This window comes from Aethalodelphis obliquidens, unplaced genomic scaffold, assembly GCF_003676395.1.
Source record: "Aethalodelphis obliquidens isolate GAN/ISIS:26980383/991018 unplaced genomic scaffold, ASM367639v1 scaffold102, whole genome shotgun sequence".
Lineage (NCBI taxonomy): Eukaryota > Metazoa > Chordata > Mammalia > Artiodactyla > Delphinidae > Aethalodelphis > Aethalodelphis obliquidens.
Genome location: NW_020838046.1, coordinates 344,810 through 368,556, shown reverse-complemented (window position 1 = coordinate 368,556; position 23,747 = coordinate 344,810). Strand labels below are relative to the sequence as shown.

The 23,747-nt window shown below is 46.6% G+C and overlaps 1 protein-coding gene across 1 annotated transcript in view; it reads right to left on the bottom strand.

Annotated features, from left to right (window-relative positions):
- Positions 1-9,089: 9,089 nt before the first annotated feature.
- Positions 9,090-23,747, bottom strand: part of GFPT2 (glutamine--fructose-6-phosphate transaminase 2) — a 45,434-nt gene continuing 30,776 nt past the window's right edge. The window contains exons 10-19 of the mRNA XM_027096394.1: positions 22,636-22,799; positions 21,101-21,196; positions 20,924-21,021; positions 20,517-20,637; positions 17,662-17,819; positions 17,397-17,511; positions 14,545-14,672; positions 12,375-12,542; positions 11,194-11,355; positions 9,090-9,970 (exon numbers count right to left, since the gene is read on the bottom strand). Coding sequence (XP_026952195.1) covers positions 9,926-9,970; positions 11,194-11,355; positions 12,375-12,542; positions 14,545-14,672; positions 17,397-17,511; positions 17,662-17,819; positions 20,517-20,637; positions 20,924-21,021; positions 21,101-21,196; positions 22,636-22,799 — 1,255 coding nt within the window. The 3' untranslated portion in view covers positions 9,090-9,925. The remainder of the gene's footprint in view (positions 9,971-11,193; positions 11,356-12,374; positions 12,543-14,544; positions 14,673-17,396; positions 17,512-17,661; positions 17,820-20,516; positions 20,638-20,923; positions 21,022-21,100; positions 21,197-22,635; positions 22,800-23,747) is intronic.

Sequence of the window (23,747 nt, the reverse complement as noted above, 5' to 3'; positions counted from 1 at the left end):
AGGGGCGCCGGAGCGCTTAGATCCCTTCCGGTCTGGCTCTCTTCTCCTCCGCCGCCGCCGCCGCAGCGGCGCTCGGCCTGACCGACCCGCGCGCCGACCAATCGGCGCGCGGTAAGTCGGACTGGTGCAGCCAATCGCGCGCGGGGTGGTGGGGACGAACTACTGCCGGGCGGCTCGGGCGGGGCGGCCGGCGGAGCCAGGGCCCTCAGTGACTGGTGAGCGGCGCTCGAAGGTAGCGCAGCAGATCGGATCCGCGCCTTATTGACGCAGGCACTGTTCGGCGAGCTAGCTGAGCTCGTTGCCCCCACAGGGGCCCACGGCGCGGCGGCCGAACACGGAGCCGGGAGACGGTGGAGAGGGCGGGCTGGCGGGACCGAAAGCCGGGCCACAGGGCTGCAGGTGCAGACTGGCAGCGGCGAGTCGGCCTGGAGGGAGACGGAGCCGGTCCATTTGGGGGAAACCCGGGGTGAGGGTGAGGGCGAGGGCCAGCCAGGGCGAGGGAAGCTGGGGCCTTGGCGTCCAGGACCGGGAGGCGGAGGCGGCGAGGGAGTGGGGACGAGAGGAGAGGACCTTGGATTCCTCTGCTCACCGTGAACGAGTTTGTAGGGGTGCTCCCAGAAGTCGGGGACGGAGATGCGAGGAGGTGGCCATGTGCAGACAAGTATCCTCGGCAGGTCAGCGACAGGGCAGGAGAGGACAGGCTGGTGCTCCTGGGGCAGAGTTCAAGCTTCTGTCTCAGAGGAGAATGGCACGGAGTCGTAAATGGAGGGAAGGGAATGCAGTGCTGAGGGCCTTAGGACCTGGGGTTTGTTGACACTGACCTTTTTTTTTTTCCCCTTATCCTGATCACTTCATTTATTTATTTTTTAAACATCTTTATTGAAGTATAATTGCTTTACAATGTTGTGTTAGTTTCTGCTGTATAACAAAGTGAATGGAATCTTTAAAAAAATGGTTCTGATGAACCTAGGGGCAGGACAGGATTAAACACGCAGACGTAGAGAATGGACTTGAGGACACGGGGAGGAGGAAGGGTAAGCTGGGACGAAGAGAGAGAGTAGCATTGACATATAGACACTGACCTTCTTTTGAGGCATCTCCCACAGCCCTCTAGCCTCTGGATCTGGTTCCAGCATGTCTGGAGTCATGTGAAATGAGGGGAGAGGTGGTGTCGGATCTGTGTTTGGATGAGCAAGGCTGGAAGTGAGGCAAGGAGGCTGGACACAGTGGAGAAAAGCTCAGAGGTCCGTGGATGGGGTGAGGGGAATTGGACTTTGCGGATGGGGAGACTGGTGGACTGTGAAGGAGGAACAGCCCTCACAGGGTGGCCAGGACCACAGGGTGGCCAGGGCAGGGGCCAAACTTGGGGGAAGGAGCAGGACTCTGCAGACGGGGGAGGTTAAGGGGCTGAGGGGCATGGAGCAGGGTGGCAGAACTGGGGGAAGCTGGCAAGCCTGTGACCCATGGCCAGGCTGGGGGCACCAGGACCTCAGAAGAGAGGTAGGGTAGAGGAAGGGATCCAGGTGCAGTGTCCCCCTTAGGCCACCCCTACCTTGGCTACCAGAACAAGTTTTCTAAAACTGAGTATGGCCCATCCCTGCTTGAAATTGTAACTCCTGAGTGTTGCCTGATTGAGGAGGGCCCACCTGATAGGCTCCTGCCCACACTCAACCTTACTGCCACCTGCCCCAGGTGCACAACAGAAAACAGGGAGCAAAAATTACCACCATCAAGGATTATGGGAAACCGTCGGAGCTGTGGTTTTACGATGGAGCACTCATGGGTGCTTCTTCTCAGATTAGGAAGGAGCACCCATTCTCACACAGAATCCAGCCCTGACTTTGCAGCACTCATCCCATGGAAAGTGAGTACCAAAAATCATTGTACACACATACAAACCTATATACATTTCCTGCTGAGTTTTCTGAAAGGATTCTGCTTTTTTCTGGCTTATGAAGTACAGGGAACATTTATGGACATAGAGCTGAGGTTACAGGGTGGGGGCCAGGGAGCTGGTCTGTGCTTGGAAGAGTGCACAGGATTCCGGTTGAGGCCAACAAGAGAGAAGATCCTGTCACAAGTGTGGTGAGAACTGCAGGGGTGGGGGAAGGGGGAACACATGAGCACTGACAGCTGATCTAGCCTGCCAGGTGGAGAGGAGCAGTTGAAGAAGGCCTCCTGGACAGGAGGAAGCCCCAGCTGAGGCTGGAAAGCCAGCAGGAATGTTCTGGGCCAGTGCTTTAGGCAGAAAGCGCACTCAGACCCAGAGATTCAGAAGTGAGGACATGCATGCTATATTCAGGAAACCACATATCACCTAGTCTTGCTGGAGATGGAGAAGGGCGACTGGAGAGTTTTGAGGGCTTTGAGGTGCGTGGACTGGCACAGCTGACCGGAGGCCCATCGGCTGGCTTCAGCTCACTGATATGCTTTGTTTAACCCTGAGAGTTGTTTGTTTCTTTGTTTTTTAAGTTTTTTAGTTGCCAACATTTAAAAATTGGGAGCTTTCACCTTGGAAACACTCAATTGTTGGTTTCTCTTGAATAGTTAAAGCTCTGGCAACATGTGGCCCAGATTCGCATAGTAGTCAGCTGGAACTGAGTGGCAGCTGCCCCTTTAGGTGAGACCCCTAGTTCACCACAGTCTCCACAACTCCCTATTATCCACATCTGCCTGCAACTTCACTCACCCCTTACCTAATAGGCCTTGGGGCATCGCAGGGTGGAGACCTGGCTGTGGAGGTAAAGGGCAGCTGTTGTGGAGTATTAAGAAAGGAAGTGAGCAGAGTGATTAGATGTTTATTTTGGAAAGATCACTAGGGCACATGAAGTTTCAGGGATGAGGGGCTTAAGACCACAAGACCAATTAGGGAGCTATTGCAAAGGTCCCTGTAAGAGAAGATGAGGTCTGGTCTGGGGCCAAGGCAGCCAGTGTCAAAAGGAAGGATCTGATTTTAAAACTGTTTCAAGACTTTAGACAAATTCAAATTAAATTACAACCCACTATCACTACACACCCCACTAGGATGGCTGTATGAAAAAAGACAATAGCAAGTGTTGATGGTGATGTGGAGCAAATGGAACTCCCAGACACTGCTGGTGGAAAAGCAAAATGGTTCATCCACTTTGGAAACAGTTTGATAGTTTCAGATAACATTAAACACATAGCTGTCATACCACCCAGCAATCCCATTCCTCGATATATACCCTAGAGAAATAAAAGCATGTTCACACAAAGAGCTTACGTGAATGTTCATACCAGCCTTACTCAAAACAGTTAAAAACTAGAAACAACCCATGTGTCCATAATTCAGTGAATGGAAAGACAAACTGTGGTACATCCATGCAGTAGGATATTACCTGACACAGAAAGGACTGGCCTGGTGGCGAGTGCACAGCACAGCATGGATAAGTATTAAAAACATGGTAAGTGAAAGAAGCCAAACATAAAACTATATATGATTCCATTTATATGACCTTCTGGAAAAAGCAGAGTCACATCAGTGGTTGTCAAAGCTCAAGTGTGGGGAGAGGAATGACTCCCAGGGGCCATGAGTGAATTTTTGGGGATGATGGGCATACTCTGTTGTATTTTAATTATGGTGGTCCTCATATGACTATATATGTGTCAAAACTCAGAATTGTGCACCTAAGAAAGGATGACTTTTAATGTGTGTAAATTATACAAAACAAACTTGATGTAAAGGAAAAAAAAAAACTGTTCAAGAGGTGGAATTGTCAGGTCTTACAGGTAGGATGTAGGGGTGAGAGAGGAGGAGTAGTCAGAGAGAAAAACCTGGCTTGGTTCTTGGCAGGGGACTTCTGCCCTTGGCCTGCTCATGCTTCTGCCAAGGCTCATTAGAGCATTTCTGGCTGCCCTTCCCTGCCCTTGATGCTGCTGCTGGCAGACACTGCCCACCTCCCCATCCCATGTGGGCCTCTTCACCTGGGTTCCAGTCAGGCTCTCCACTTAGTTGTGCTCCTCTGGGCAAGGGATTAGGCTCAGAGAGCCTCAGTTCAATGGGGAATGGGCATCGGTGGTGAACCCAACCTGATGCGAGGACTCAAGGAGCAAAGTACCAAACGCGGGGTGCCGACCTTACACACGGGGTATGTGAGTGTTCTCATTCTGGCTGCTTTTGGCCCCCTCCCTCGACTTTGCCTGCTCTCCCCACAGTCCATTAACCGCTCCTCTCTCTTCTCCCCAGCCCTTACCAGGACCAGAGATGTGCCAAAGGATTCAAGTTAGGACTGTTTTAGTTGTGTGTTATAGAAAGCCACATTGCACTTAAACCAATGGGGACAATTTGGGGGAGTTTCCTGCACTGTTGCACCTGAGGGAGAGCAGGGGTAGAGCTGGCTTCAGTACTGCAGGCTTGAGAGCCAGGCTGAGGCCTTGGAAGCCAGAGGCAAGCTCTCTACCCATCCCATTCCTCTGTGTCAGCTTCCTTCTCTCCATGTCACCTTCTGCTCTTCCACCACCCAAGGGGAGTGACCCTCTGTCTCAAGTCAAGTTTGAAAACCCCCATGGGAGGACTCTGATGGCTCCCCCTTGCAGGGCTCCCACCCTTTGCTGGTCAGTCAGGCTCATGTGAGGACGTGGCAGGCGAAAGGGCAGAAAACAGCTGGGAAAGACAGAAGTCTGGGTTTTATTCTCTGGTAATAAGAAACAGGGTGTCTTATATACACTACCAAATGTAAAATAGATAGCTAGTGGGAAGCAGCCACATAGCACAGGGAGATCAGCTCGTGCTCTGTGACCACCTAGAGGGGTGGGATAGGGAAGGTGGGAGGGAGACACAAGAGGGAGGGGATATGGGGATATATGTATACATACAGCTGATTCACTTCGTTATACAGCAGCAACTAACACAACAATGTAAAGCAATTATACTCCAATAAAGGTGTTAAAGAAAAAAAAGCATGTCTGAGCTGGGGGCACAGCTGAAGGCATGGGAGCTGTATGAAAATGGGGTTGATCCATGACTGTATGACTGAATGCAGTGACCCTCAGCCCTCCTCTTCCAGGTTTCTCCCAGAGCACCAGCCATTGGACCCTTGCTCAAAGGCAAGGGACTGGAAAGCTCTTCTCTGGGAGTCTGACCAGCCCTGAAGCCTAAAGTAAAGGCTTGACCTCCATCCCCCCACAAGCCCCCTTCCAGATTGACCGGCAGTGAATCTTGGCATCAAAATAAGCCCCACTGTGTGCTCAGGACTTTCCACCTACCTTGAATCTGACTGGACAGCCCAAGGTCACATGGCAAAGAAAATTAAGACAATCAAACAGAAAACTGCATCTTGAAAGAAACAGAGACTATGTAGAGAAGAAAATTCCAAAGGAAAAAAAAAATCATTGCAGGCTTCAAAGAGTATGAAAAAATATTGCATCCTAGTAACAAGAACCACCATTAAAAAATTCAGCACACAAGTTATGTCTTGCTCTCTCAGCTGAGATGGCCTAGAAGCAATGACATCCCAGGAGTGAAAACACAGCCAGAGCCCAGGTCTTGTTTTCTAATGCCATTCACAAATAAAGGAAACCAGGGGTCCTTGGAGCAATGGCTGATTCTAGGGCAGGGGCAGGGAATATACAAGATGAGCCTAGCACAAGTTGTAGTGCAAGAAAGGGAAGTGCTTACAAAGTACACACACAAACGAGGGGTCATGTCACAAGAGCCAACTGAAAGAGCTCCCAATAGCCATAGCTGGAACAATTCAAACAACAAAATAAGTAACATGGCACTGGGTTATGACTCAAAGTGTAAAATAAATATCCATGAGTTTCATAGTAACAGAAATAAATGATTTAACAAAAAGATGGAGAACAGACAAATCTGTACTGAGTTCCAAATAATTTATGTGGATACTCCCCTCACGGAGGTGAAGCATAACTCCCTACTCTTTAAGTGTGGGATAGGCATGATGGCTTCCTTCCAAAAAATTCAGTATGGAAAGGGGGGAAAAATAGAGTACCCGACAAACACTACCTCAGTCAAGGGTCACCTGACATAACAGTGATAAAACATGTTGATAGTATGTACCCTTGATATGAAGTGATGAGAATGGCATTTTACTTCTGGGGTCTTCCTCCCCAAAACACAGAGCGCCAGTCTAACCACAAGAATAGCACCAGGCAAATCCAAATGTAGGACATTCTATCAATACAAAATACCCAGCAACAGTCCTCAAAACTGTCAAGGTGGGCTTCCCTGGTGGCGCAGTGGTTGAGAGTCCGCCTGCCGATGCAGGGGACACGGGTTCGTGCCCCGGTTCGGGAAGATCCCACATGCCGCGGAGCAGCTGGGCCCGTGAGCCATGGCCACTGAGCCTGCGCATCCGGAGCCTGTGCTCCGCAACGGGAGAGGCCACAACAGTGAGAGGCCCACGTACCGCAAAAACAAAAAACAAAAAACAAAAAAAACTGTCAAGGTAATCAAAAACAAGGAAAGTCTGAGAAACTGGCACAGCCAAAAGGAGCCCAAGGAGACATGTGATGTCCTTGAATAGGAAAGGGGAATTAGATACAAATTAAGAAGATATGAATAAATTATGGGCTTTAGTTAATTTAAAATATTATATTTATATATATATATATATATATATATTCAGAGCCAAAAAAAGAGTTCTTGGAAATTAAATCATTTGGCAGAAATGGAAAATCTTGGTAGTAGACAGGTTGGGAGAGAAAATTGAAGAAATCTCCCAATGAGTAGAGAAAAAAGATAAGATGGACAATAGAAAGGATAAGAAATTACAGGCCATTCCAGCAGCTTCACCTCTGCAGTCCAATGCTCTACCCCTGAGCTATAACCCTCAGCAGCTTCACCTCTGAATAACGGAGAGGCTAGAGAAACAAAAAGAAATCCATAAAAAAGTAACTCAAGAAAACATCCCAGACTTGAAGATCATGAGTAACCAGACTGAAATCAACACTAAATGAAAAGAGATCCAAGGCACCTTTGTTGTGATATTTCAGAACACAGGGAACAAAAAGAAGGAAATAAAGAGGTCACTGACAAAGGCACACCAGAGTGACTTTGGACTCCTCAACTGCAATACTGGGAACAAGGTAAGGGAGCATTACCTTTATGATTCTGAAAGAAACATTTTTATCTGACCTAGAATTCTATAATTAGCCAAACCCTCAATCAAGTGTGAGTCATAAAGTCATTTCCAGACATGCAAGGTCTCAAAACATTTATCTCCCAGCATCTTTACTCAAGAAGTATGTGCTCCACCAAAACAAAAAAGGACTCAGAAGAAGGAAGACACAGAGACAGGAAGCAAGAGACATGAGAGATGAGGAGAGAATCCCCTGGAGGATGGTGAAAGGTGATCCCAAGGTGACAGCTCTGCAGCAGCTGTGGAGGGCAACTGAGCCACACTGCAGCAGTGTGACCTGGCACATAGACTGTCATCACCAAGACCCCCCTTCCATCAGTCCATCTTCTTAACCTGAGGACAGAAAGCCCAGGAGAACTTGGCCCAGATTCTCATCAGTACTTGGCTTGTCTTGACCATGTGCTGATGAGGGTCTCTCCCCTCAGGCTCTGATGAGGACACGCATATAACTCACAGAAGTTTCCAGCTTTTCCCTGAGAGTGGGAGGTAGACCACGATGGGCTCAGATATAGAAAGGACAGAGCAGCCCACTCTCACTGACCGGACTTCTGCTGCATGTCCAGCTCCTGGTCTACACTTTAGTCTTGCCAGGCACCTGACTGTGGAGAGCCCAGTGTTTTCCAAGACTCACTTGTGACCTTGCTCGTGAGTTCCCCAGAAAGGGCCTTGTCACCTCCCAGAGAAGCGGAGGTCAGACCATGACCGAAGACTGCTCCACTCACCTCCTCCTGGAGCCTCTGCCCAGCGGGGACAGTGCTGCCCACTCCTTGCATGAATGGTGTGTGCTTGCCCTCCGATTTCAAGACTAGGCAGTATTATTGTTTGAGTATTACTGTATGGGGTAGATACACAGGTAGAACTATAAAGAAAAGCAAGGGAACAATGAGCACAGAAGTCAGGATGGTCATCACCTCTCAGGTGTTAAGGATGAAATACATTTTTCTGGTCCTTGTTCAGATAAAAATGTTCTGGCTAGTTTGTAGTCTCCTAACCTGAAGTTGTATTGGTCATTGTTTGGTCAGGAAGACAGAAACCAGAGCAGGCATTTCCAACAAGACTTACACACTTGTTAATTTGTGAGAAGGGCAGGAGGAAGGTCAGAGAATGCCATCACAGCCCCTTGGGTTCCTGCCAACTCTCCAGAATTAGGATTTTGGAGGAGCCACAGGAAAGCTCTGCTGGTGGCCACCACAGCCTGGAGCACTGAGTGATGGGTGAGTTGTAGGGAGCCCCACCATAGAGGATATTTTGGGGCCAAGGGCCACAACAGGACCTCCTGTCTGCCTCTGCCAGCACAGAAATAAGTTATATGAATGAGTGATATGAATTTCTCATTGAATAATATAATTTCTAAACTGTCTTTCAAATCTCCCAGAAGTGTCTCTCACTGGTGGAATTTAACCTGGAAATGTAGTTCCCAGGTTTCCAACCCCTGTGATACAGAGTAGAGCATAGAATAGGATGAAAAAGGTCACTGAATAGCCCACAGGTAATCCAGAACAAAGATCTGATGGGATTCTAGAGCTACACATACCAATTAGTTGCCATGAAGACACCACTCGAGCTGTCTGGGATAGCACTTTCATAGGGAGCCAAACTCCAACTCCACAAGAATTCTGTCTCTGGCTTTCTATCTTCCTGCCTGATTCTATTAATAAAATTGGTGACTTTATAGGCTTACTGGGGGAAAAAAGTACAAATTTGAGTTTCACCTCTGTATGCTTCATTCAGGCTCTGGGCAACCCCCTCCAACAGCTATTCAGTGGATTCTCATTCCAAAGTCCCAAATCTCCTGCATTTTGTTCCATTCTGTTAAAATAGTGCTCATTTTCATCCTAGAAGCACATAGGTCACGGGTGTGGCTACCAACAAACAGGGCTGCCCCCACGAGACACTGCTGAGTTTGTTTTGAGGAGCCCTCAAAAGCATGCGAAAAGAATGAGAATAACAAAAATCCACACGCACAAGACAAAAAAATTGTACTGTATTTATTGTCTTAAAATTGCATAGTACTTTGATTGTGCATGCTTTTAAATAGAGGGCAAGTTAGCCCTCTTGAAACTACTCTCTTGCATGGGATTTTTCAGGCTGTTTTACTATGGGCAGGAGCAGGGACCAAAATACTGCCTGATCTTAAAAAGAACCATGATCAGAGAGAAGTTGTCGGAGAGATTTAGATGAGAAGACACTGATGAAGGGAGTTGAGATTTGACAGGACTTATAAGAGGCATGGGAAGATGGTGGGAGGGGGCTTCCCTGAAGTCAGGGGACAGGACTCAGGAGCAGCCAAGAGAGGATGGGAAAGGAGAAAGGAGTCCAGAGGGGCAATGCCTGGTGCTCAAATCTGAGATGAATGCTCCCTGCCAGGACACTGGGTGCACTGGGTAGCCTGAGGGTATGGTCTGGGTGTTACCTTGGCTACAGAAAGCCACATACTAGAAAAATAACTTAAAAGCTATACAATTGTCATTATAAATATTTTGTCTTTAAAACTAACTAGTGTTGGTTAAAAAAGGTTCACAGTTACTCTGAAGAGAGCTGTATCTCTATTGCACGGTATTGGAAAAGTCCACTCAGATCCCATGTGTAAACAATGATTCCCTTCTCCTCTGGCAACTTCAGGACACAGAGAAACACTATCTGCTGTAAGCAAAGCACTTGGGTACAAGGCACGTCAAAGCTGTCAAGCTCTACTGGAATCTACTCAGAACACGCAGAATGCCAGCTTTTCTTCCCACTTGATGTCACTGGGAAAGGTCTTAAATCAGATTAAAGGTGGTGATGGTCTTCTCACACTCTTGTTCTCATTCCACGGTTACAGACTTGGCCAGATTTCTGGGGAAGTCAACCTAAAATGACAGAAAGTAGCTGCTCAGGACCCCACAAGTCTCACCAACACACTGTGTTTATAAAGCCTACTCTCAGAGTACTTGACGACAAGGAGACAGGTGTTCCTGGGCACCTCCAACCATGAGCTCCTTGAGACCTGCATCTTGGAAGCAGTTCCTTATTCCAGAAACTTCACTGAACTGTACAATGTTTAGTTTATGCAATAAATATTTATGGGGCACCTGTGTCACGCAGTGTTAACACTATTAAAAGGATATGATTCATGCTATTAAAAACAGCTAGCTCAATTTGTACTGTTAAAAATTCACTTTTCTTGGAAGTAGATGCACTAAATTATTGGTTAAGGGTGGGGACTGGGAAGGAAATGTGACTGAGGATGGTTGATAAAGTAGCCTTCAACTTTATCTACAGGGTCTTATTTCATTTACAATAACATTAAAAAAGAGAAGAAACAAAAATGACAATGTTGGCAAATGTCAATGCTGGATGGTATATATACCATCGGATGTTTGTTATATTGTTTTTGGTATTGATATATATTTTTTAAAGCTTCTCAAAATTGTAGTAAAACTATTTCTTTGCAGACATACTTTCTGGTGAGATCATAAACTGGTTCTTTTCTGGAACAGAAATCGACAATATAGGAGTTCCAAAATGTTGAATGATTTGCTAGACTGAGGATAAATCTTCTAATGCGGGAGGAAGATGTATATACAAAGATAATTCACTGCAATTGTTATTTATGCAGATATTCCAAAAAATTAGAAACAGTTTAAATAATAGAAGACCGGTTAAGTAATTGTTAAAATCTGTGTTGTAAGACTGCAGTGGAATATTGTGCAATGATCAAGTGTTGCTTACAAGTTCAAGATGTGAGAAAATATTTGTAATATGTTAAAAAGGAAGTTATAAAAGTTCATCCTTGATATTATCTCAAAAAAATCTTTAAAAATGCACAGGCACAAGGAAAAGACTGGAATAAAATATTAAATTTGCTAATTAACATTGCCTCTGGGTGAGAAGCTTATGGTTTAATATGGCCTTCATACATCTTGCAGTTCCCATCTTGTTTTCAGGGGGTATAAGTTACTTTAAAAACAGTTATTTTAAATGTAAATATTTCTCTTATGAATTTTTATGCCAAATAAGTATTTAAGAACCAAATGGAACTCTGGGTTATGTCTCTCCCCTTTGCTGGGTGATGTGCAATTTTTAGACGTACGTCATATCCTCGGAGTACAGCCAGGTGGAAGGAGAGGAGCTGTAGTGGAATCACACTCAGGATGCCCTGGAGGCAGTCCACGGTGTGGGGCAGCTCGATTGTTTTATATGCAAACTTGGAACTTTCAGTGTCGTCCTTGGAGCACAGTATGATTGGGCGACCCTAAGACAGAGAAATGTGATCACAAGATGCAGATCATCTCTGAAAGAAGCAATCCCTCACACACAGCAGAGTTTCTGAGATAAACATATTGCAATCATAACAGTGATCTTTTGCTTTTGCTGGAGTTATGGATGAGGTGATGTATCCGATTTGTGTAAAGGACAAAGAATTTGGAGGCTTTTTTGGTGAGGTTCGTATTCTTCCCTGGTAGGGGGTCACCTCCTGCTGCGTTCATGCAGCACCCATTTGTGAGTGGCTCCAATGTGCTTTGCAAAGAGCAGGAGCTCTTACCCCTTACTCCAGGGGCTCATAGTCAAGTGGTAAGAAAACAAAAATGTAAATAAGCAAACCGATAAATAACAATGAATTTCAGATAAAAGCCACGTGGGCGGTAAAACTCCGTAACATGCTTGGGAGACAGTGGTGAGGTCCGAGGAGCTCTCTAAAAAGGAGACATTTGTATTGAGACCTGAATGATGAGAGGCCAACTCCCCGAAGAAGTGTGGGAAGAATGTTCGGGGCAGAGAGAGCAGCCTGTGTTCTACAAGTTCTAGCGAATTATTGAAACTGAGGGGGTGGTGGGAACTCCTGAATTTGGATCCAGTTGGTCAGAAGTGTGGGTGGCCTAGGAAACCCAAAGATTGTAGCTAGTGGCTGAAGTGAGGGCGGTCTTGTGGAGGACAGTGCCCTTCACCTGTGAAATCTGACTAACTCTGGGTGGCCAATATCAGAACTATCCCCAGGGCTCTCCACCAGACCTCCTCTGGTCTCCATGCCTGGGATCCAGGACCCCTCTGGGCAATCTGGATCACTGGGCCTCACCTAAGAGCTTCTGTGGGCATGGCCGCAGGCTGGCCAGTTCCTTTCTGAATGTGCACCACACATGAGGGGCCCCAGGAGAGAGTGTGTGCTCACGCCTACTCCCCAGCAGGAACACCCATAGCTGGTGCCGGCAGACGGTGGGTGAGGCGGGCATGTGTGGAAGAGAACAGGAGGCATGTGTGGCAGAGAGCCCTCACCTGGCGGGCTGTGACCTGTTGCAGGGCATTCTGGCATTTGGCAAAGCAAGGATCCTTCATGATGACCATGATGACGGGCATCTGCTTGTCAATCAGCGCCAGGGGTCCGTGCTTCAGCTCCCCAGCTAGGATGCCTTCTGAGTGCATGTAGGTTATCTCTTTAATTTTCTGGGGAAACACGAGGTGGGATCATTGTCACACTGGGAAGACAGGGAGCAGATCAGCCAGAGGGGAGAAAGGGGAGGCGGGAAGGAATGATTCCAGGAAGCAGGGAGCTGAGGGCCAAGAGGCAGATGGACACATGGAGCAGTCAACAGCACTGAGGGCAGCCGAAAAGGCCAGGGCCAGGGGAGAGGGCTGGCTGCTGTCCAGAGCATGCACAAAGCCCAGCACACAGCCTGTGAACCCAGACCAGCTCTGGGACACAGTCACCCGCCTTGGATGGACAAGTCAGTGTCAATCTAGCTTTCCCCCTTCCCTCTGTAGCCAGCCACATGGCCTCCCTAACAGTTATAATTTGTAATGATGGCATTTTATTCTACACCTTCATTCAATTATCTGATTAATCACTCCCCCAATTCTAGATCATTAATAACTTCCAAAGGGTTGCTCCAACTTAACTATCAAGCAAAATCACACACACATTGGGGTGTTAATGGAGTTTTCCCCCTATGTTTAGAGAGACACATTTTTTTTCAGTTACCATTAAACCCATGTCATTGAACTGGTGAGAGTGTTGAAGAAAACATTTCTCAACTCCCTAGAACTATTTATTTGGGTCAGGGAAACATTGTCAGGAGTGTGGCTCCATCCTGGATGCCGCAGACGGCTGAAGTGCTGGTACCCAAGTCACCACAGAGGGGCCACTGACTTGTGCCAGCAGCAGCGTAAAAGCTTCTTTCTTTCCCCCAAGACTAACTTGGAGACACAGCTGAATACTCATCTTTCACCAGCACACTCAGGAGCTGCAGCTGAGCACCCCACACCAGATGGCAGAGGCACGGGGCTGGGGCGCCAAAAGTGTGCCCCACCGAGGCATTGCCTCTATTACCCCTGAGAAGCAGTGTGCCTGGCCTCTCACTTCCTTTGACAGGGGTCAGAATATCCACTGGAAGGATGTGGGAGTTGAATCTCACTGCAGTCAGGCAATTCATGGCTTGTACCCCACACCCACTCCCCACTTCCTGTAATACTGTGAATGTTTCCCACAACTGGCATCGTTCTTCCAAATGGGGGTGGTGGTGGGGAGCAGCCACTTGTTCCCACGGGGAGAGAAGGGCAGCCAAGCTGAGTTATAGGTGATACCCATGTGTGGGTACCAAATGCTGCCTCACCCTCCCCTCCCCTAGCACAATGCCCTGCCCTCCTTCCTGCTGGTTTCTCGGGGTGTCTCCTGTGACAGTCTCCCATTTACCTTGCTTGTTGATCCATAAACAGCAGGTGGATAGTGAGTAAAGGGCAAGCACTAGGCTCGGGTCCCTGGACATCACTTCCCACCCTCTCAGTAGCCCTGTGGTCCTGGCATCTTACCCCTACTCCAACGGCTTTCTCTCAAGCCGGTATGGATCTTTATAGCTGCAGTGGGCAAAACAGCCAATCACTGATATAAAAAATACAGGAATTTCAATGCTCATTCCTGAAGGATCCCAGCTCCCCTTGGAAGTTTGAGGAGTAAGAGGGACACTCTACAGAGACCCAACCCTGCAACTCTGGTCTGCCCAAATCCTCCCATGCAGACTGCTTGTGGCAGTGGAAAAAAGCAAAGTCCAAATGGACCTGATTTCGAATCTTAGGCTGATCACTTCCACTATGTAATTTTGAGCAAGATGAATTTTTTGGAGGCTCAGTTTGCTCCTGGGTAAAATGTAAACAATAACTGCCAGCCTCTCAGAAGATACTCATGAGGTAAGAATGAGCTATTCCAGATGGAGCCTGGTGCAGGTTGACACCTCAGGGGCTCTCATAAGGTTGCCCTGCCCCCTTTGTCTTCAGGAGATCAGGAGCCCTCATCTCCGTGTGGCCAGAGCTAGAATACCTGGTCAGTGAGCGAAACCCTCCCCTCCCCTAGCACAATGCTCTGCCCTCCTTCCTGCTGGTTTCTTGGGGTGTCTCCCATGCCTGCCATCATGCAGGGGCCAGTGGAGGTGGGGGTTGGTCAGAGGGGGCTCACCAAGGCTCCTTCCAGGCACGTGGCATAGTTATAGCCCCGCCCCATGACCAGGAGCGACCTCTGTGTGTAGAGCTCCAGGGCCAGGTCGTGGATCTTCTCATCCAGTGACAACACTTCCTTGATCAGCTCTAAGTGAAGCACATAGCAGAGGGGGAGAGCCAGTCACACCAATTATAAAACAAGATTCACAAAGAAAAGTCATGGTGTATAAGACAAGGTTTTAGAACTCACATCACTTACACACTTGCCTTCCTTGTATTAGTTTCAAAGGACTTTAAATGTAGATTATGGGAAATAGCTTGTGTTATCGGCCAGGATTTTATTGTGATGGTGATTCGTATTTGTGTTTATACTTTCCTGAGCACATAAGTAAGTAGGGAAGTGTTATTTCTAGCTCCATTTTACAGGCAAGGCAACAGAGGTTCAGAGAGGCTAAATCCCCAGCTGACCAGCCACACAGCTGACACTCCATACTAATGCCCCTCATCTGGGCCACATGCCATGTCTGGAAACAAAGCCAGTGTAGGTTGGACCAGCACTTCTCAAATTTTTTGGTCTCAGGACTCCCTTACGCTCTTAACATTTACTGTGAATTTCTAAAAACCTTTATTTTTGTGGGTTATAGCTATCAATATTTACCAGAATAGAAGCTGAGAAAATTAAAGATACTTATTCATTCATTTAAAAATAATAATAAACCCATGAAATGAAAAAAATCAGTGAGAAGAGTGGCACTATTTTACATTTTTGCAAATCTTTAATGCCTGACTTTTTCATAAAAGACAGATTCTCCTATCTGCTTCCCCATTCAGTCTGTTGTGATATGTTTTTTGGTTGGAGTACAGGAAGAAAATCTGGCCTCACAGAGATTTGTAGTTGGAGAAAGAAGGCATATTTAAACAACTTTTTCAAATAATTGTGAATGTTCTTTGATAGTACACCAAACTTAAGAAGTGACAATTTCTTAAAAGGGTAGGTGCAAATGTGGAATCTGAGATCATATCAACAAACTTTTCCTACCTTGTTACATTAAAATGTATTTGTCTATCTTGCACTCACCTAAATGTGTCTTTTACATGTGCATAATTTTATAACACTGCATTGGCCATTTGCAAAATATTGGTTCACTGAGTTACCCAAATCTTCTAAAAATGGACACATTTCATTATAAAATATTTTTTAAAAAAGTCATATTTGTTAAAATCACTGTGATCTCATCAGAGATGTTTCTGAGTATTGGGAGGAGGTCAAACTCGAGCTGACAGCTACAAGTATTCCAGATCATGTTTCGGTTGAAAGCTCGAAGGTTATCATTAGCAACAAAAACTGTTATCAGGGGCTTCCCTGGTGGCGCAGTGGTTGAGAGTCCGCCTGCCGATGCAGGGGACATAGGTTTGTGCCCCGGTCTGGGAAGATCCCACAGGCCGCGGAGCAGCTGGGCCTGTGAACCATGGCCGCTGAGCCTGCGCGTCCGGAGCCTGTGCTCCGCAACGAAAAAAAAAAACAAAAAAAACCCCCAAAAAACTGTTATCAGTTGTTTTTCTCAAAGTGTCAGGATAACTTGGTTCACTTTTGAGAAAATGTCTGCCAAGTACCAACTCAGCTTGTTAATCAATCATAGGGCGTTTTTCTCTGGAACAACCTCAGGGTGCTGCATACCTTCCATTTGTCACATAGAATATTAAAAAGTGTTGCAGTTTAATAAGACTAATGCATTTTACCATATCATCAAAGACATTCCTAAGTGAAGCTATGTGCATTTCTGTCATGGGAATAGTGTGATGCCTCTGCCTTGAAATGTGCTAAAGTGCCAGCGGCGGCCATCATTGCCTTTGCAGATGTTCACACAGAGAGAAAGGCAAAAGCATCTTATTCACTATAAATAACATATTACTAAGAAAATAGTTTTGACTGAAAGGGACCCCAGGACCTTTGGGTTTACATCTTGGTAACTGCCTAGCAGAATAGAGTCCTGTTTTTGCAGGATTATTATCTGGCTTAAAGTTAAGAAAGTTTTTCTTGTCAATAAATTTTCAGCATGTTGTCTTGGTCAGATTCAGACCCCTAGAGCTTGTATGGTTACATGGTGGCTTTCCCTCACTGCCTTCTCTGAGGTTTGCCCTTGGTTTCAGAATAAAGTCTGGTGAGACTGTGAAGGAGCAGTTTGGGCCAGGAAGAGGTGTGAGGCCATTCACTCCTTCTTATGTATTTCCTGAGCAACTACTGAATGTCTGCCCTGGCTGGACACCTGGCATCCAGCAGTGACTCTGACAGACACGGTTGTGTGCTCACTGAGCAGACACGGTTGGGGAAGACAAGCCAATTCACAGGAGGACAGGTAATTTCAGATCATGGTATGTGCTATAAAGAAAAGAAATGGGCTAATGTTTTTTAGAGAGATGGGCAGGGGATTAGTGCCCCTATTAGGGTGGCCAGGGAGGGTCCTGGAGGTGACATTTGAGCTGAGACTTGGGTAATGGGAGGCGTCAGTCATATGAAGAGCTGGAGGAAGAGGGTTTTGGTAGAGGAAAGAGCCAGTGCAAAAGCCCTGTGGTGGAAAGAGCTTGGCATTGCTGAGGATCAGAAGGTCAGTGAGGCAGCTCAGGGAGGGGGGAGGGAGCTCGATGAGGTCAGAGGCACAGGGGCCCAGAGTGCAGGGCTCTGTGGCCTGGTGACAAGTGCGGACTTTAATCTTGGCCCAGTGGGGGCTGCTTCAGGGATTCAGTGGTAAGTAAAAGTTTTGAGGAGAAGGGAATGATTAACAGCATTGTTTATGGGAGAGAGTCAAGTAAGAGAGCAGCCAGGAACAGTCCACAGGATTTGATAATGAGCAGTTTAGCTCTGGAACATACCAGGTAAAGATCTCAGGCCATGGATGATCTCTCGCCTTCTGTTTTGTAGTGAAATGCGGTCTTCGGACATCATCAAACCAAACATCACCAGGGAGATGAACTGACTGGTGTAAGCCTGAGGACAAAACAGTGGTGCTAGCAGAGCCGGGGTGATGTACATGTGGTGACCACTCAAGACGAGACAGATTCCTGGGCTCCCCTCTTGGCCCCCTGTCCACCCACCCAGCAGAGGCCCTCCTGCGGGTGCCCACATGGCTCCTTCTACCTTGGTGCTGGCCACGCCGATCTCCGGTCCTGCATTGATGTGGACTCCGCAGTCAGTCTCTCGGGAGATGGAGCTGCCCACAGTGTTGGTGACACCCACGGTCAGGGCCCGGCGGTCCTTACAGTAGCGCAGTGCCAGGAGGGTGTCTGCGGTCTCACCTGCCACACAGGTCCTTCTTTTCAGCTCACAGGTATGTGGGCTCTGCCAGCCTTAACCCCCAGCCCCCAACTCATTTACTTCTGGCCCTTAGGCAGAAATTGATGTCCAGACACAGTTGGTGTGTGCTCAGAAAGGAAAATGCATGCTCAACAATTTTTCTGGTTGATTCTTTTTTTTTTTTTTAATGTAAGATGCTCTTTATTCAAGGGCTATGAATACCAAAAACACAGTTAGCACTTAGATCTTGAAAAAGGAGAGTTCTTTAGATTTAAAAGTAAATACGAAAATAAAACATTCATAGGGATTTGAATTTGAAGGTTGAAATTAATTTATCACTTCTCATTTTACCACTCAGTGTGAAGTGCATGTTCTAGGGGATGTTAAGACCTTTCTCATGAAAGTTGGTAAACTGTTCAACTGGATGGGGCCTCCATGTGGGGACCCTGACAGCACAGACATATGGGAGTCACTCGATCACTTGGGTGTTTAGTAATGCAATTAATGTGGTTCATTGTGATCATTTATGTAACTAGAAGATGAAAGCTGATTAGTAAGTGGAACTAATTTGGAAGGAATTTATTAAAAGTTTGTTCATGATTAAGTGTTGAATAGAACATTTAAGTTCTACAATTGATGTTTTCATGAAAAATATGTGAGATTATTTTTTCTAAAAATGGTTCAAGATTCTCTTGTCCCAGCTCTTCTCTAATCTAATTTCTCTTGAATATTAAGACAGAGTGGTTTATAAATACTTCTCCACTTTCTCACTTCCCATTTCCTATTCAACACACTACAGCCTGGCCTTGTGCCCTGGTTGATTCTCAGATTCACGATTTTGCTACTATTTATGTGGCGAGTGCTTGCTCATCCACTGTCTCACTGAACTCTCATGACAACTCTGTAGGGGGCATCATCCCCATTTTCCCTTGAGGATGAGGTACTCAGAGATGGAGCAAATCAATGCCTCACTCACTCAAGGCCAAGTAGCTGTGGGTGATAGTGTGGGCCTGGCTCCCAGTGCCCTTTCTCGGACTCTAAACTGCCTTATTCAGAATGGGCTGAGATTTAAGTTAAAAAGCAAGAATGCCCCTAAATGGTGTTTCTCAAACAGATCTTGTTTTAAAGGAAAACATTTCTTGTCCTAATGTGTACTCAAATTATTTTTATAAAAAAGCTTAAATAGGTTCATGCACAAACCAGCACAAACTTCCTATGTTTGTAAGTCCTAAAGAACTCAAGCTAAATTAAATATGATCCAGAACATAAAACCAAACATTCAATGTTCACAGAGCCACCACTCTTGGCTGTGCTGTCCTAACTTCTCTGCAGTGCAGGCTGGTGCTACTATGGCCCAATTCTCCTCTCCTGTTTCTGCTCAGACTTGCGTCTAGTGAACTGCGTCTAGTGAACTTGCGTCTAGGTGCTACACTTGCATCTAGTGAACTTGCGTCTAGGTGCTACAAGGCCTTCCCTTAGCGCCTATGGGAGCAAGGGAGCTCTATCTTCATGGGGTGCTCTATCTTCATCGGCAACATCCCCATTTTTGATACAGTTAAAAAAATTTAATGTAAAGGGGTGAACAAAGTGAAACTTTAAACCCCTTCTATGAAATCACTCAGGAGGTGCCACTGCATTATTTTCACATTAAAACCACTTCTGTTCTTTGGTTAGTGGCTTCCACCAATTCATGAAACATTTTTAGGCTCTGATGGGATTGTAAACCCAAAGGTAACAGTGGCAACTGAAGTCAGAGGGCAGCACCTGGGTACGAGGTGGTCAGCTAGATGGTGGCTGTGTCTGTGTTAGTTTTTCTTAGCTTGTTACTGAAATGGAAATGGTATTGAAACTTCATAATGAAAGCAGTATAAAAAGATATTGGGGTATTGCTGTTAATGCTTCAATTGCGATAATGACATTGGTGTTATATTTTTTCTTTTATCATTTAGAGATACATTCTGCAATATTTATGGATGAAATAACATGATGTCTGAGACTGACTTTAAAATAACACAGTGAAGGGGAGGGGTTAAAGTAGATATGATGACACAAGATGGGTGAGTTATTCCATAACATAACTGCTGAGCCTAGGTGCTTCTTTATGCAAGTCTCTCTTTTATAAAAGTTTGGGATTTTCCATAATTCAGTGTATAAAAATCCTCCTAGAGCTCATGGGGACTCCAAGCATATGGCCATGGATCATCTCCCTGACCCTCCGTCCTGCCTTGAGCTGGAGCAAACACCCAAGCCTAGTGTTAGAATGCCACCCAGGCAGGGTTTCCTGAGCTGAGGGCAGCCTGGGCTCTCTACACCTGAGTAGTGTCTCTCCATGCCTCACACTGTTGGGTTGCGTGAGCACTGTATGGTGCCCACACAGTTCTTGAAGTGACTCTCAACTAGCAGAATTAAACTTTCCTCTAATTTAAACCCAGCACACATTTCTGAGTATCTCGGTGAGTGGTCCCTTAAGTCCTGGACTTGGAACAGCAGGAGGAGGGAGAACCTGGCTGCATGGCCCTCCCCATAAAATGGGACAGTAGCTGATGGCTCTGAGGGTTGAATGACCCTGGGCATGAGAGAGTGTGGCACATGGTCTATGTGCAGAGAACTTCATGGGATGAAGGAGGGAGGGAGCTGCATGGTGTGTCACTGAGAGGACAGAGCCCTGAGATGAACTAGTGAAAACCTGTAACCCTTACCTGACTGGCTTATGAAAAAGCAAACGTCATCCCTGAACACAGGTGTGTTCCTGTCCAGAAAATCACTAGCAAGTTCAACCATCACCGGGAGCTCGGTCAGTTCCTCCAAAACTTGCCGCGTCTGAAGCCAACAAGAATGGGGACTAAAGTCAGTCATGAACAGTACAGGGACAAAGGTGGCTGGGCTTCTAAGACAGTTGATGAAATGGAACCTCTGCGTCCAGGTGAGCAGGGAACTTCAGGCATTCACAGGCCAAACTGCTGGAGAAATGGCTCCATGCCAGTTCTCGTACTGGCTCATGGCACCAAATTTGGAAGGCCAAATGCATGACAGCATTTAAGACTCATCTTGTCCTAGCCAACACTGCCTCCCAGGCACTATCAAGGGCCCAGCATGTTGCACTTACGGCCACAGCAGCATGGTAGCTAGTTCCACAGCCAATCACAATGAGCCGGCGACATCGTCTGATCTCCTTCAAGTGGTCCTTCAAGCCGCCCAGAAGCACTGCAGGACACATGCAGTGTGTTAATGCTGACATGACACAGGGATAGTGCATTGGCCCAGGGCTCGGACGAGGGATTACCTGTGTTGGTCTCAAAATTCACCCGACCTCTCATGGTATTGAAAACTGATTCTGGCTGTTCAAATATCTCCTTCTGCATAAATGCACTGAAGTTACCTGGTCAAACAAACATCAACAGGATGTCAATTTTAATGTTGTTACACTTTCACTGCTTAGCTTTTAATCAAGAAGAACAGTTGTTATGCAGTTAGTCACAGTGACACATGTAAAGGCTACTGCAGATTACAAAAGGTGTCTCCAGGTATTGTCCCACCTGATACTCATGGTGACAAGCCAGATAAGGTATGATTATTATCTTCAATGTGCGTATCAGACCCTGCAACTTGAGGGAGGGAGGGATGTAAGTAACAAATGCATGGCTGGCCTTCCTGGGCCACGCTCCTCTTAACAAGGCCAGAGGAAAGTAAAATGTTTTACTTCCTAACACCCACCTACTTAGGGAAGTACAAATTAAGCGAGCCTAAGGAAATAGGCAATTTTTTTTTAAACCAAATTCCCTCCTATACACTGTATTAAAACAAAAAACCAAAAATCTTTTTAGCCACATATTTCTAGGGCTCTGATGTGAATGAAACCGGATGACATCTAAGACCCCCGACGGGTGCTGTGCCTGATGCCTGTCGACAGGTGTCCACAGACAAGGCGGGAGTGTCCTCTGGGATACACACACGCATGATGCCAAGCATCACAGTGTCCCTGTCTGCTGCCCTCGGCAGAGAACTTGTAGAAAGAGTGCCACGAAGCAAACAGAGCAAGTGAGGAGGGGTCGGGCCATTGCAGATATGGATCAGGGAAGGCCTCTCTGAGGGGGTGACGTTTCAGGAGAGATGATCAAAAGGAGCTGGTCCTGTGCGAAGCTGAGTGAGTGCGATGACCCCCAGGGGAGTAAGCACTCCGCCTGTCTGAGTAACAGTGAGGCAGCCAGGGCGGGCAGGGAGGGGCACAGTGGAGAAGGGTTGTGCAAGGTGGGGCCAGGCTGTGTGTGGATGGCTGTGGGCTGTGGCAGGGAGTGTGGGTTTTATGCTGAGAACAGTGGGAAGCCATTGGAGGGCTTTACACAGCATGATAAGAGGGTATGATTCACGTTCTTAAACGTTTACCCAGGCTGCCCTGTGGAGAGGAGGGTGTAGGGAGACAAGTGTGGGTGCAGGAAGATAGACTCCCCTCACAAGGAGAAAGTAGTCCACAGTCCCCCGTTACTGCAGGCCTCTCATCCAGAGAAGAAATAATGCCTGGGGTGTAGGAATGTGTCCCAGAGAATCTGTAAAGGGAGGTAGTTGATGGACTGGGGTCAGTTCAAGCAGGGAGACCTGGTGCCGGGGCATGGTCAGAAGCCCCTTTGGAGTAGCCAGGCCAGGTGCCCCACATCCCCTGAGATGTATGAACCACAGACCACCTGCAGCCCCACTCTGGTGCTCACAGCAGGCAGGAAGGCTGTAGTGCCCACCCATGACAGGGCAGAGAGTCTCAGGAGCTCCCCCACAGAGCACCTGCCCCATGAGGCTGCTGCACAGGGACCCTCAGAGGACACCTGCCTTTCATGATTTGCTGCAATTCCATCTGCAAGGTCTGTATGGCTCGAGATGGGTCATCACTAGCCGAACGCTTGACCCGGTGAATAGAGAGTTTCCCATCAGCCACTGCAGCAATGTCATCATCCTCAAGGAAGATGACCCGGTTGGTGTGTTCTATGATAGCGCTGGAGCAAGGAAAATATGGGTGTCAGAGATGGGGCCTGTCCTTGACAGTTACAAGATGTGGGTCCATATCAGTAACACTGAATAGCATTTTAGGATATGGCATATAAACATTGATTCATACCTCCCGCCCCTCCCCTCCACCCAGAATTATTTTGAAGCCAGTCCAGACATCAAATCATGTGTAAACATTTTAGCTTATAGCTCTAAAAGACAAGGATTATTTTTCACCCTACTACAATACCATTATCACATCTAAGAGCAACAGTTTTTCCTTCATATCATCAAGTATCCAGTATGTTCAATTTTCCCCAGTAATCTCATAGATGTCCTTTTATAATTGCTTTCCTCGAATCAGGATCCAAACAATGTCACCTTTGGAGAATGCTCAGGAACCAACACATTCTGAATAATAAAGGGAAAGAATGAAACATTTATCTTGCCTTTCCAAATGACCTTTCAGAATAACCACAGTTTATGAAGGCAAGTTTCTCTTTATAGGAGAAATATAGCTAATAAAGAAGGAATGATAGAATTGTAATAATCAACTTACGAATTCCTAATCATTAATAGCCCTAATCAAGGTCCATCAGTGGCTACTGAAATGAAGAAATGAAAAGCTAAGAGCAGCTTTATAATGGATGGATAAGGCTTCTGATCTTTGAACCCCCTGATCAATTTTAACAGTACTACAAAAAGACAATGAGACATAGTGCCTCCTGATGGAAGGACACACTACCTATTAAATAGTCTTGCCAAAAAAAAAAAAAAAGTAAACCTGAAGATCAAGCTTCTAGACACCTATAAACTTCTGTTTGCAGGAAATACGGTGAACAGAAGAACATGGAGGAGGCACTCAACAAAATCCATATAGTGGGAAACTCATTAGGACAGATGACTCCTTTTCTTACACACACACACACACACACACACACACACACACACACACA